Here is a 14,717-nt window from a genome sequence, read left to right as displayed (position 1 = left end):
ATCTGTTTTGAGGAAAGGATACGTAGTGATGGTTTAAGATGAGGTCTGTAAAAGAAAAATGAGAACACTATGGGATGGTCACCTGTCCTTCCTCATTTTAAGTATGAATTGCCAATTCTGAACAATAATTTCTTCTAGAGTTCTTCTCTTCTTTAAAATGAGTGCCCCCAGTGCCTTTGTTTCCCTGAGTGAGCTCTCCCTCTTCAGTGTGACAAGCCCTGCTTTCTCCATTCTTGCTTCCCAGGCCCTTCTTGGCTCACCTTGGTCTTGCTTCTGTGCCTCCACTCACCTGAAACCACTCCCACCAGAGCCACCAAAGGCCGCCTGTTGGTTAAAAACCAAAGGTTGCCCCCCAGCCTCCATGTACATGACCTTCTAGTGCCCACTTGACTGGCTTCTTTCTCTCTGCTTTGTTTCTGTAACCCCACAAGCTTCCCAATTTCTGCCTCCCCCCATGTGCTGCTTCTCAAGCTACTTTTCAGACCTCTCCCTCTGTTCATCACACCTGATACCTTCCTCCAGTTCCATCCTGTGCCGACTTCTAACTTCATCTCATCTTTTCTCCCTCACTGTGCATCCCTGCAGATCTCAGCCATTCCCATGGCATTATGTGCCTCTTATGCATATACCCTAGCAACTTCCAGGTGTTTGCCTCCAGCCTGTCGTGAACTTGAGACTCCTCTGCCCCACTGCCTGCTGAGCATCTCTACCCAGATATCCCACAGTCCCCTGAAAGTGCATAGGCCGTACAGACCTTTTCCCTCCAGCCTGCTCCTCATCCTGCACATGTCATGATGGAGGAACCGTGGAAGCCTGTCTGGTCCTCTGCTGGCGAGCCCTCCATTCAGTCCTGGAGGTTCTGTCCCATTACTCTTGCACACACTGGCTCACCCCATTTACCTGCCTGTACTGCTGCACACTCCACACTGGTCTGCTATCCATGCCACAAATGGAGACCTCCAAGCCCATCATTCCTGTGTCGGCATCTTCAGTGCCTCCTCACTCCTCACTCAGCTCCTGTGTCTTCCAGTATCTGAGTGCCTCCGTGTCCCCTCTCTCCTCAACCCCACTGCCGCTCTGGGTGTTGGTTTCCTCTCTAGGAACACTCCTGCCCTCTCCTAGCCAACTCCTCATCTTGTATGTCTCTGCAAACATACTTCCCTCTCCAAACTGCTAAAAACCCAGGTAACTGCCAGTCTGTAGGCTCCTTGTCCTGTGTATACTGGGTGGGACCACTCATGCGTGGCATTAGGGGATGGCCCGTAATTACTCGTCTCCTCCTCTAGACCGTGTGCCGGGACATCATCTCCTTCCCTATAGAATCCTCCAACACGTGACCCATGTCTAGCACACTAGTCACTAATATATGTGAAAGGATGGACACAGTACTGCTTCCCTCTGGCTTTGTGGTGCTGGTAGCCAGCTAAGGAGTATTCAGCTGTGTGCGTTGTGTGGAACTCTTCAAGAAACATAACCCTGGAGGTATTCAATGGGACGTTAAAAGCTTAAAATAAGCAGGTCTATTAGGAACCTATTTGCAAATACAGTTCAAAAGAAATTGACCTCTCTACATATGGGCCTTTAAAAACATTTAACATAAAATTATTTCAGGAAAACAAATACAGAAGTACTCATAACTTACCAGGTTATGGTATGTTATGGTAACTACTCATAACTTACCAGGATTTCCAAACTACTCAGAACTTACTGCTATGTAAGTGTTCTAACCATATTAAAATGACTTCCTATATCAACTGATATTGTTTAATAAATACCAACATTTTTAATTCATGAGGGTTATGGACATTTTGTATGGCACCTGTGAGCACTGAGGTCTGTGGCAGCCTTCCTCGGTTGCCCAGTAACCAGTCCTTGTTCCCAAAGGAGAGCTGACACATCTTACAGGAACCTTGTTTCCAAGGGAAGACCTTGGCAGGATCTTTTTTTTCACTGGTTCCCTCCAAGACTCCAAAGAAGAGAAAATGGGTACGGATTTCTAGGAGAGATGGAAAGGGGCCAGTGACTGGCTCATGATGGGGTTCTGGCAGTTTGAGGACACCCCTTTCCTGGAAAATGTGGAAGATTTCTTTTCATCTGCTCATTTGTTTATTTCTTGTCTAGTATTTCTACTGAAGAGGTTAAGTCTTACATAAAATTATGTGTCAGTGCTCCAATGGAATGAAATAATGACACAGTATACCTTTTTTGAATTATTTATTTGTTCTTTGTAGATTTTATCCAGGTTCCTGTTAATTTAATTCAGATAGTTCAGACTTACAACAGATGATGTCATCTGATCCGTGCTGTGTTATCTACTAGTTTTCACACTGTAGATACTTAATCAGCACCTTGCAGGTGTCCTCTGGGGTCCCAGCAGTCACACTCTGGTGAAGACTGCCTGGCCCTGGTCCAGTCCACATCTGTTAATACCAGGAGCACCTGGCCTGCCCTGGGGCTCTGCCCATTTCCAGGTCTTTGGATTGAATTATTGCTTGTTCTGGCATGATGCTGATTTCCTTCATTATTTCATGCCTCTCCCAGTAGATATCCACATGGTATTCATCCTTCATCCTCCTTTTGAAAATATCACAGTAAGGGGTTCATCTAATTTTTTTAAGCTGTCCTCTTTTTCTGTCAGCAATTCAATGCAACATTTCTTAGAGGCTGCTCCATTCCTTCGCTGATTTTCAAAATGCCTTTTAATCATTTCTTACCTTTAAACATCATTTCACAGCTTTTAATATTTAGTAATTCATGCTGTCATCAAAGAGGCAACTTTATTCTTTTCATCATTCAGACTTCTGTGGGTGTTGATCCTGGATCACAAGATGATACTAGAATTGTAGAAGCATCCATAGGTCGAGGCCATGCATCTGAAGAGCAGGCTTACCAATGGAAACAATCCTGTTGGTTTATTCTGTTCTGCAGAGAAAAAAACATAATTATAAACCTCATATCATTATGGTATGAAAAACCCCAAATAATTTTGGTGGAGAAGGGTTCTAAGCTTCCGTGTTATAATGGATACACTCTTTGTTTCTGTGTACCTGCCTTACCATATAGATGGAGTCAGCAGCATAAAGTGTACATTGCAACCAATCAATTCATCAATATTTATTGATTATCATTTCATGAAAGAAACAGTAGCAGATACTTGTGGGGGTGCAGAGGATTCAAGGCACCTGGTGTTTAAGGCACCGTATGTTTCACATAATAGCCTGAAGCACAGCACAGGGAAGATGTTATTGGGCAAAGAATAGAGGGAGTCTGCCAGTGTTGTATGCTAACATACACTGGGAAGGTGGACACAGGTAGAAAAAACACATTTTGTGAAAGACTTCTCAGAGTAAATTTCATTTTTCTATAAAACACTGAAAATAATGTATGGTATCAATTTGGGTGAATAACCAATTTTAGAAGAATAAAGCAAATAAGACAGTAGTTATTGAGTGGGCCACGGTAGTGGGGTGGGTTAAATAGAACTCTTGGGCCTGGTTGATCTCTGATAATGGACAGGCCAGTCATAAGAAATTCATAAGACTAATGAGAAGAATCACAGATTGCTTAGGTCCCTTGTTGTCTCATCGCACACCTCATTGTAGCCTAGTGTGGCATGTCAACATGTACTCTTTCTTGTTTTCAGCATGCACTCCTGGCTTTAAAGTTCATACTTGCATTTGCCATACCTGATAAACCACGGCATATCCAGATGAAACTGGCCAGATTGGAGTTCGAGTCTTTGGAGGCACTCAAGCGGCAGGTAAGGGCAACTGTGCTGAAAATCAGTGTATCTCTTTAGCAAATGCCAGGGGCTATAATTTAGAGAGCTCACTCTCAATATTTCCTTCAGCCTTGAAGTTATCAGCGTAAATAAATACAGAATACATCTCCAGTTTAGATGGCATAACAAAACCTAAATCGTAATAATATGAGCAACAAACAGTTGAAAGAACTAAACTAAGCAAAACAAAAATATCTGAGCAATGTTAAAGAACAGAGCTAGCTTTCAGTAGAAGAACAAGACCAGGATTTCCAAGAATCATCCTGGGGCAGCTCCGACAGTTTCTAAGTCTGCCTTCTACAGAAACATGAAGCAAGAAGTGAATAAATAGAGTCTCACATAATATCTTGCAGAGAATGAGGGAGAACAAGAAAGTGTGGGCAAAAGCAGCAAAAATGCCATCAAAGTAGAAACTTCATCCAGGGATTTCCACATTATACCAGGGGCGAAGCTGGAGGTCTTCATTTTGACTTTCTACTCGTAGCAGAATGTGAACAGGAAGATAGAGACTTCTCCATGCCCAGAGCTAGTTCTCTCTAGTGAGAGATACATAGGAACTAAACCAATGAGAAAATTAGTAAGGCACTTATCATCTGAGAGGCAAGCTGTGGGTCCAGGACATGGCTTCTGTCCCTCACAGTCCATTGGGCTTCCACACCACCTTGTACAGAAATATTTCCTTTGATGTTTGGGGAGCTGGGAGGGAAAAAATTGCAAGGAGGACCTCTCCCCAAACTGACCCTCTGTAGAAGCAAGGGCTCTAGGACAGTGCACAAGATGGGAGGCCCCACACTGGAGCAGAATGTGCTCCTGATTGGGCAGGGTGTCCCCAGGATAAGACTTGTGCTAAGAGTATAGAGAAGAAGAAGTGCAGGTCCACCAGTGGGGTGCAGCAGTGGAGAAAGCTAGATGACTACATTTCAGTTTCTAAGTTGTGGGGCAAGTTCACCTAGCCAGTGTGTCTGTGTCTTACATCAGAGCACAAGCAGCATCTTGCTCCACAGTGAGCCACAGAACCATTCTCAGCAATGTCAGGAAGCCCATTACCACCGTTGGTACTTTCCGTGGTGCTGGGGCTGCTGACCAGTGCACTTCTACAGGAGGAAAAAGTGAGAAGGTCAAGTAACCTATAGGAAGCAAATGTATCACTCCTTGAAAATTAGAAGGTTATAAATCTAAAAATCACTAGATACATTATCGGACAAAATAGGAAAACTTGGTAAGGAGGTAGGTTACGAGGTTTGTCTAAAATTGTTTGTTTCCTTTTGTTTGTTTGTTTGTTTCCCTTTAATAGCCATCTGAAAATATTATTGAAGAAAAGGCCCCATTTACCAAAGAAGCCAAAAGAGAAAACGTGTGTAGTAATTTATAAAAATAATATTGATAATCTATATGAAGGATATTTTTAAAATTCTGCTGGGACCAAAAGATTCAGTCTTGTGAAAATGTGATGCTAATTCAAATATATAGGAATAAGCATTTGAGAACAGCAAGGAGATTTCTGAAAAAGAAGAGAAATGAGGTCTTTAGCTCTGCCAGATATTAAAATGTATTCTGAATAATAGAGTAATGAAATACATTTTGAATTAGGGAAGAAATAGATCAGTGGAATAGAGCAGAGAGCCTGTAAATGGACCAAAATAAAACTAGGACTTTAGTTTATGGTAAAATTAACATTCTGTGGTAGTGGGGGGAACGGAGGGCTGTTTGTTACATGGTCTGATGACAATTGTTTGGGAAAATTATTACATTTCATTTTACCTCATTCCCTACATACCTCTTGCCACCATGCTCCTGCAAAATTCAGACAGGTAAGAGATACAAAAAGTATGGGAATTTAAAACTTCTGTATGACCAAAAAACCTCAAAAGATAAATTGGACATAGTGGGGAAATATTTGCAACATATAAAAAATGGTTAACATCTTTAATTCAAGAAGCATTTTGATAACTTCATACAAAAAGATAGCCAGTAATCAAAGCATAACCTAAGAAGAGGTGCTCGGCCTCACTCACAATTAAAGAAATTTAAGTTCAAACAACAGGGAAACGTGACATTTTACTCATTCTGTCGGCAAACGCTGGTTGATGACCTGTTCTTGCCTGGTGTGAAGTAGTGGACACTTTTCTATACTTGACAGAAGTGTAAATTGGCTCAGGCTTTCTAGAATGCAGTTGAATCAAAATTTAGATTACCCTCCAACCAGAATGACTCTTGCTAGGGTAATGGTAATAACTGCAAAGTGGGCCAAAATAATGTTGTCAAAGCATTTCTATTAGCAAGAACCCAGACACAGCTAAACTGAGTAGGAGACAGTTTAAGACAATTATAGTAAGATAATGGTTCCACAGAACCTTGTTTTTAAAAGGTCTCTTCGTGCTGGGGTGTATGTTGTGTGCATGTGCATGCACGTGCATGTGTGAGTGTGTGTTTGCTATTTTAGCAAGTAGAGAAAGCAAGGTACAGAACAAGTTTAAGTTAAATTTTGAAAAAGGGAAGGAAGGGACAAGAAATGGGTGAATGCGAACACGTCCTTTGTTTTTCCTAGAAAGGCTTCCGGGAAACCTAGTACAGTAGCTGCCTTTGAGGAAAAATTAAGATATCTCTGGGCGCCTGGGTGGCTCAGTCAGTTAAATGTCTGCCTTCAGCTCAGGTCATGATCTCAGGGTTCTGGGATTGAGCCCCGCATCAGGCTCCCTGCTCAGGGAAGAATTTGCTTCTCCCTCTGCCCCTCCCCACCGTTTGTGTTCTTTCTTGCTCTGTCTCTCAAATAAATAACATTTTAAAAAAAAAAAAAATTAAGGTAACCGTTTTCACATACAGCTTGGATTTTCCGACCAGGCACGTGTACTACTTGTTGAAGGACAACAGGAATTCTTTGGGTAGAGGGTGATTCGCCATTTGTTATCTGTATGTTTTCTGCATTTAAAGCACTCCTGTAAGTAAATGAGAACTAAAGTCCTCCCTCATGTTGGTGGTTTGAATAATTCCTTAAATTCCCTAATGCCATTTTCAGATACACCTGAGTGCATCTTTCACACACTGTTCCTCCTTCTTCCTTATTCTTTTTACAAACATTCATATGCTTTGGTTTTTTTCTTAGAAAAAAATTTAAACGTCAGGTGAAATTTTTGGAGTAAAATTTATTTTCATATAATAGGTATTTTACACACAAGGTTTAAGGGCACAAATTGAATGTGAAAACCTAGAATCGATGTGAGGCCTCAGGTGGGGTCAGGATCAGGATGAGACCAAGGCTGAGGGCAGACCAACCTGAATCTGGAGCCCCAATGGACCCCACTCAGTCTTTCAGAGTACTTGTTCAGCCCCCACTTAAAGGAGAGGCTGGGGGTGGGGGTAGAGCACAGTCCCTCCCCATAGCCTAGTTCCTTAAACTTGTGAGGAGTCTGTGAGCACTGACAATTATGAGAGCCTCAATATTCAGATCCCCAATTTATATGCGTCCTCTTTTTTCTAAAATGTTCTTGTAGGAGGCCTGAGTACCCTGTGGTCCCTCTGGGCTGTCCTAGGCCACACTGCCTCTCTGCCTAAAGTTGTTCCCCCTGCTTAATAGAAGAAGGCACCCCTCACTGCCTTGAACCCTGCTCTGTGCCTTGACCCCAGCGTGACAGGCTCGAAGCTGGAAGAGAGCCGTATAACATGGAGGTGTCAGGGGCTAAACGTCCATAAAGACATCACAATCTTCCGCCTGCCAGAACCAAATCCATCTCTTTAAAAGGTGCATTTCGAAAATGTTTCCAGGAATTTATGTCTAATAATTGCTTATCAATATGTATATATTTGTGTAATTTTTATCATTTATGCCCAGTCATAACTATAATGACCAGTTGGTCCAGAAAAAAATTGTAAACACTTATAGTGAGACTTAGAGTCACAGAAAATTTTTTAAACTTTTAAATTTCCATTTATGAGCATATTAGTGAAGTAAAGTATGACAGTAATTGATACTTCCAAGCAAAAAAAATACATTTTATTAGGATAAAATTCTTTGGGAAAAGAATTGTCCATGCTAGTGAAGCTTTCCTCTTGCTCAAGATTTCATGTTATCGTGTATTTGTCTAAAAAGCAAAGGGTCTGTAATGATGTTGGATATTAACATGGCTCATATTACTTAATACATTTACCTAGGAGTCCTAATGCAGAACTGTTATACTTGCTTTGAGGGGCTCATAGCTGTAAGTGCTTGCTGTGGACATGGCTAAATGATCTCTGAGGTCATCTCAGCTCCTGGCTTCCCCTGCTTCAGATACACACTACCTAACAGCAAAGCAAAGCCCTATTTCAAGGGCAGAATTTATTTACACATATCGTCATTGAGTAATGAAGCACTAACCAAAATTCTGTCTCATTTAAAAAAAAAATTTTTTTTTATTTGCTTACTTTTTCTCAGTGAGTTCTACGCCCCATGTGGGGCTTGAGCTCACCACCCTGAGATCAAGAATTATATGCTTTACTGATTGAGCCAGCCAGGTGCACCTCCCTGTCTCTTATTATTTTAAAAGAAAAACCGAGGGTCACCTGGGTGACTCAGTTGGTTAAGCATCTGACTCTCAATCTCAGCTCAGGTCTTAATCTCAGGGTCTTGAGTTCAAGCCCCACATTGGGCTCCGCACTGGGCACAGAGCCTACTTAAATAAAAATAAATAAATAAAATTTTAAAAGAAGAAAAATATCTAAAAGATTTTAAGTCTCTTTGGGCCTTTCTCTTCTGGAGACATAGATGTGATTCTCTAATTAATATCACCTTCTAAGAAAACATGACTTTGGTGCTGATTTTGCTATTAAGATTCTGGAGGGACAGAAATGTCCCGCAGGCTTTGACTTGTTATATTTATCAAATACCTTCAAACAGGGCATTCTAGCTTGTCCTAGCCAGCTTGCACTAAAGGTAGTTTTACATCTGTGCATGTGCGGCTCCCAAGTGCCTGATCCATCAAGCGGGCAGGAGGCAGGGATGAGTGCTGTGGTCAAGGTTTCCCAGGGTCCTGAACAGCAAACCACGTAAAAGTATTCTCCTCTCCACTCCTTGTTTGTTAAAGTTAGAATCTGAGAAGGACAGATCTAGGATAGAAGCCTAGTGGGAGAGCCTGTGCCAGCTGCCCCTCTCCTGTCCTCTCTTGCTGGCCCAGGGCTTTGTTGGGTGGTTGGCACTGCTGCTTGGGCCTCGCAAGTTCATGCGGCCCTGAGTCCGGCAACGATTCTTACTACGCTGCCTGTTTATTCTCACTGTCCAGAGGTCTGAAGAAGCCCAGAAGGTCCTAGATATGAAAGGTCACCCACAGAGTGCTTTTCAAAAACTCAGATTAACTGGCAGGTCTTCAGTTTGCTTATTGAACTACTGACATTTCTAGGATATAGAATTTTTCTTATTTTTCTTTAATCTGACATTTAACTACCTGCTTTGTAAATAAGTAGAGCCTCACTTCACTGGGCCATTCCTATGTATCACAGGCAGAGAGAGCTTCTGGTGGGCCCTGGTCAAAAACAAAGTTCTTGAAGACATACTTAAGAATAAATCTCATTAATACCTCGCCTATCCCCTGACATTTTCACTGTTAAGTGACCAGAAATTGACAGTACATCGGCCAAAAGAAATCATTACTTATAGAAAATAAGTATATTATGTTTAATTTTCACTTGAATTGCTGCTTTTCAATTCAGGTTCCCATTTTATAGAGAAAACATGACTAAGAAATTTAGGTCATTGGACAGTTCTTAAATCGGGCTGTGCATATTGAACGTAGAACTTTTGAAAGATACCTGTGCCCCACACCTAAAGAGTCAGATTCCCTAGGTCTCAGGTGGGGCCCAGGCACCTACATTTAAACATCCCTTCCTATTGCTCCAAATCCCCCCATCTCTCATCCTCAGCCCCCAGCAAAATAGATCCCAAGCATGGTCAGGTGAGTGCCAGGAACAAATGCGGTCTGGGCCATAAATGAGGCAGGTAGTCTCTTTTGTTTTATAAAATGTGCTTTGTTTTATAAAATGAAATGCTGGATTGCATGGTCTGTGGAAAGGCCCAGAGATCTGCATTTTGCCCCACACTGCTGCTAATGCAGGAGCCCTGAAGCCCATTTGGAGAAGTGCTCTGTGGGTCCTAGTTACTGCTCTCAGTTGCGATGGGAGGCATGGAGGAAAGGCGAGGTACTGGGAGCAGTTCCCTCTTCTGGATCAGATAGGAAGCTATGACTTGTCTAAATATGTGGGCAAGTCAGATGTACTTGAAGGTGAGAGGCAAACTAGGGAACATAAAACTGTTTGCAGAGGGCATTTTCAAAGAATCAGGCTTCTACGGGTGAGACCTTTGCAAAGAACTCTAGATGGTAAATATCCGAATGATGCGCTTTTCTTTCTTTTCAAGTTGATTTATTCAATTCTGGATAATTTTGGGATTTAATTAAAAATAGGAGTCACTCAGGGTCCTGGAGCCCAAGGGCACCACAACTTCTTTAGCTGGCCTCTGGGCAGCCAGTCATTCCCGAGCCAAGTACCTACAGAAGCCAGAGGGCTAGGTCCAAACGCAGGTTTGGAGAAAGATAACAGCCCCCAGAAATCAGTCAGAAAGAACAAGATAAGGACTTTAAGAGGATACCACAGGGCTAATTATAGCCCTCAAGGGCCTCAAATCAGGTTTGGGACCTTCCAGGCTGGGCCATCTGGGCCAGAGGCCATAGGTAAAGTCTTTGTTTCCTAGGATTGAGTATATTTAAACCATTTCCAGCATTAACTAATATTCTCTGAACTTCTCTTCCCTGCATCTGTGCTCTCAAGTGGTGGTAGGTAAATAAACATTTATAAGGGAAAGTTAAATGTTTCACAGTCTGGAATGAAGGTGCTAAAGCATTTGGCTATTGGCTATGTAATCACAGGCTGGTTTGCCAACATGTGGTTCAGAAGGAAATGAGCCCAGAGAAAGAATCCGCTTCCAAGAAACTTAGTGGCAGACGGTGCCAGAGCCTTGGTTCATGGAGAGGGATGGTCCATGGCCCAGAGCCCCAAACCAGGTACTGGCCTGGTAAGCTCCAGGGCTTTGGGATGGCCCCTCTCAGCTGGCCTCTCCATTTATCCTCTGTCGTCATCTTCCCACTACAACTCCCTGGGAGGCAGTGCCTACCACATATGGTCAGAGTGGGGCCCGAGTGGGACAGCATGAGTAGGACACAGTGGGACATTGGGACAGACAAGGACTGCCTTGTGCTTGGGTGCCATGTATCACCAGGTGAGCCAGGCAGTAATTCTGGGGAAAATGAGGCCATGAAACCAGATTAGGAGATGAGTCCCCATTCCACCTTTGCAGCAGGCCTGCCTACTTTCGAGCCCACAAGCAGCTGAGCAGCTGTGATAGTGGAGGGGAGGAAGGCTGGCCCGCAGCGGGTGGTCACAGGAGCCAGGCGCTTCTCCAAGCCTCTGTGCATGCAGTCACTCCTCTGAAGGGTTCCTGGCCCAGGGTCTGTTAGCCACTTACATGGGGTTTCTCTCCAGTCCCCGAAGGATACTTCTTCACAGGTGGTCAATGCTTTAACAAATGCTGGCTCTGTGTGGCCACTCAATCCCCTCTCCCATTGCTTTCCTCTTCCTTTCTGCTCTGGTAGGATGTACTTGCTCATGGAGTCCCAGGTCCCCCTGCCATTTTGTAACTGACCACCCCTACAGTTCCCCTTTGCCCTCAGCTTCACACACCTCACCTTCTGGGGGGATGGGGTGGTGTAGCGCTGTCTCCGCTGTGAGGATGGTGGCCACTTGTGTGCATTCCCCCACTGCACTTGGGCTGGTGGATCTCTACCCCTGTGTTCCCTCATCTGGCACAGGGCCTGATGCCCAGCAGACTCTGAATAAATCTCCACCTCATCAAACTGAGTTTGTTGACTCATACATAGTTCAGAAGCTAATATATTAAGTAAATGACAAGTGATGTCCTTGGACAAGAAAAGAGGAATCTTAAAATAGGTTCTGTGGCAAAAATGGAAACAGTTAGGTCATATGCCTTTCTGGGATCACCAGGGAAGAGAATCCAAGCACTTTATAAGGTCCCCATATCTAGCCTTGATAAAGCTCAAATTCTATTTTTTTTTTCCCAAAAGACTGACTGTGGTTGATACCAGTAACAGTCATGGCTTCAGAAGATGGTAAAAAAAAAAAAGCCCAAATCAAGCCAGATAGAATTCTAAAATAGTTTCTACTTTGCAAAGTTCAGACTCTGGAACAGTCCTCTCCTTACCACTGATGTGAAGACATTTTTCCCCCTGCATTTTCTGTTGTCACTAGAGAAAAAAATGCTGTAGTGTACATAGAGTCAAACAGACATTAAAATAAGATGCTTCACTAAAACTCTAGAAAGCCTTTGATCATTTTTATCTTCCTAGTAAACAATCCATAGAAATTGTTACTTATCTCATTACCCTGGTTTTCTAAGCAAAATTTTAAATTTGTAAATCCTAATTATTTTTCCAGATGTAAGAAACATAGCCAAATCAGTACCAGATTTATTTTTACTTTGGAAATTACTGAATAGGCCATGAAACAGAATAAAATTTAGCATTTTCCTAGCCAGCACGTGAGTAAACCAGAAGTAGGGTGGGCAGAAAGGACTTGGAAGTACAGTTCCTTTCTGCTCAGAAGGGCCTCGAGTTTACCGTGCTGTAGGAGGGACACCCTGTGCTTTGGACAGGGTCACATTTGTCGTCAAAATGTGTCTGAATTTGTAAAGAAGAAAGTTCATCTTATAGCAAATTATCTTAGAGATTTCAGAAGGCCTAAAACTATAGATGTATATATACATAAGTTTTTTTTTTAATTTCTGGCATAAATAACACACTGGGTTGTATTAATTTCAGGCATGCGGTATAGTGATTCAAAAATTCTGTACATGACTCAGTGCTCCGTTGTGAGAAGTGTACTCTTAATCCCTTTTACCTCTTTCTCGCATCAAAGCTATATATTTTAAGAGGAAAAACACATATTCTGATAAGATACTTAAAGTTCTAAGAGTTCTTATCTCAGACTCTGTACCGGAGTAATAGTTACATTACCTTGCAGGCCAGCAGTGTGGTAACAGGCTTTTCTTTCTAGGAAAATCCTGGGCTGTTATGAATGCAGCTATTTACCTTTTTTTTTTTTTTTAAACCATATATTCTAGGATAGTAAAGATTATATTGTTGACTCACTGAGGTCAAAGATATTTGTCTGTGACCACCAGACTAGAAGCTTCTTAGGGACAAGATTACTCCAGACACAGAATTTACATTTGTTGAATGATTAAGTCAGTAATTAAATGAACATCACTAGGGTCAAAGCTCCATCTCTTTGTGCCTTACTCTATTACTAAATTCTAGTCTTTTAACTTTGAAATTCTTTTTTGCGTGTTATATTTGGGATTCGGGAAACCATTATTGAGTACTTGCTATGTCAGGAAACCACAGACTTTTTTTTAACTTTTGTTTTTAATTACTAGTAAATTGCTAAAGTAGAAAATATTCAATGTAATAAGAAAATATTCAATATAATAAGTGGTATTATTTTTCATTGATTTCTAGTGCTACAGAACCTCAGGGATATGATTGAATATTGCATCATGCAATGAATACAAACCTAGGAGGTTAGGCTAAAAATACAGTGATTGGTAGACTAGAAATTTTAGACTTTAAATCCTTAAGAACAACACAGATTTGCCTCTGTCTTCTAAGAATAGAGTACAGAAAACAGGGGATGTTTGGATTTAGGAACTTTTTGAAATACTACCTAATTAATTAAAGGAAAATAACCCACATAAATAATGGCTCTAAGAACATAAATAGTAAATTATGCTGAATTCATATATGTCAAAATTAAAATACAGATATTAAAATTCAACAGATATTGAGTACATTCATACTGTGGCCAATACACCAAAATACACAATCATCAGAAATTGCCTATATCAAATGTTAGAGGAAAAATTATTGATCCTGTCCCAAACCCTGATTGTACAGATTAAGAAAAGTGTCACTAACTGTGATTGTTAGCTTCCAAGGTCCCCAGTGATCCCTGCCTCCCAAGTATTTACACCCTTTTGAAGTCCCATCCCAATAGGATACTACAGAATATTGGTATGTGTCTTCTGAGGCTAGGTCACTTAAAAAAAAAATGTGTGTGTGTGTGTGTGTGTGTGTGTGTGTGTATTTTTTTCACAAATATATATATACATATACATATATATGTGTGTGTGTATATATATATATATGTATATATATATATATATATATGGCTTCTGTCATCTTCTTCTCCCTCTTGGGTCATTTACTCTCAGGAAACTGGCTGCCATGTTGTGAGGACACAACGTTGGAGGGGTCAAGAAAGTCTAACTGCCGGTTGACCCAAGAGTTGGACCTAGGCAGTCAGAGGCTCCTCCCTGTCCTTGAAATGTATGTTCTGACCACCATTCCCACACTAAGAGCCATTTCAGGGACAGAACCTTGAGAGAGTAGGTGTTGAGACCCTCTGGATCGCATATGTGACTGAGCATCCTTGAGGTCTCTACATAAACTGTAAGATTCTGGTGGGCAGATATGGAGATCTACTCATCTTGTGACCACCCAAATCAAGCCTTCCATGTCCTTTGCCTTGATTGTTAAACCAGCCACCTACGAATCTGGAGTGGCTGGCCTCTTTCTTCAGTCTCTCCTTGTCCTTGATGTACAGGGCCCAGTTTCAGATTTTACCCAGAGAACCCCCAGGGTTGTGAACCAACCCTTAAGCAGCCGATGGAGGGCCCACATGACTAGAAGTATGACCTACTGCTGACAGCCAAGTGAGTGCACCATCTTGGAAACATTCTCTAGTCTAAGGGTTAGCAGACATCTTCTGTAGAGAATCAGGTAGTAAATAGTTACAGTGTGTAGGCCATACAGTCTCTATCAAAACTCCTCGGTTCTGC

The 14,717-nt window shown here is 42.0% G+C and overlaps 1 protein-coding gene across 6 annotated transcripts in view; it reads left to right on the top strand.

Moving 5' to 3' along the window:
* Nucleotides 1–14,717, top strand: part of ANO10 (anoctamin 10) — a 247,735-nt gene that overhangs the window by 191,476 nt on the left and 41,542 nt on the right. For 4 of the 6 annotated variants that reach the window (XM_044252830.1, XM_044252829.1, XM_044252826.1 and 1 more), the window contains 2 exons: nt 3,644–3,760; nt 5,076–5,135. In XM_044252830.1, the coding sequence (XP_044108765.1) occupies nt 3,644–3,760; nt 5,076–5,135 (177 nt within the window). The remainder of the gene's footprint in view (nt 1–3,643; nt 3,761–5,075; nt 5,136–14,717) is intronic. The other 2 variants (XM_044252825.1, XM_044252828.1) reach the window with 1 other exon arrangement.

Source organism: Neovison vison, chromosome 6, assembly GCF_020171115.1.
Source record: "Neovison vison isolate M4711 chromosome 6, ASM_NN_V1, whole genome shotgun sequence".
Classification (NCBI taxonomy): Eukaryota; Metazoa; Chordata; class Mammalia; order Carnivora; family Mustelidae; genus Neogale; species Neogale vison.
The sequence above is the reverse complement of the archived record's forward strand: the minus strand, read 5'-3'. Positions and strand labels throughout refer to the sequence as shown.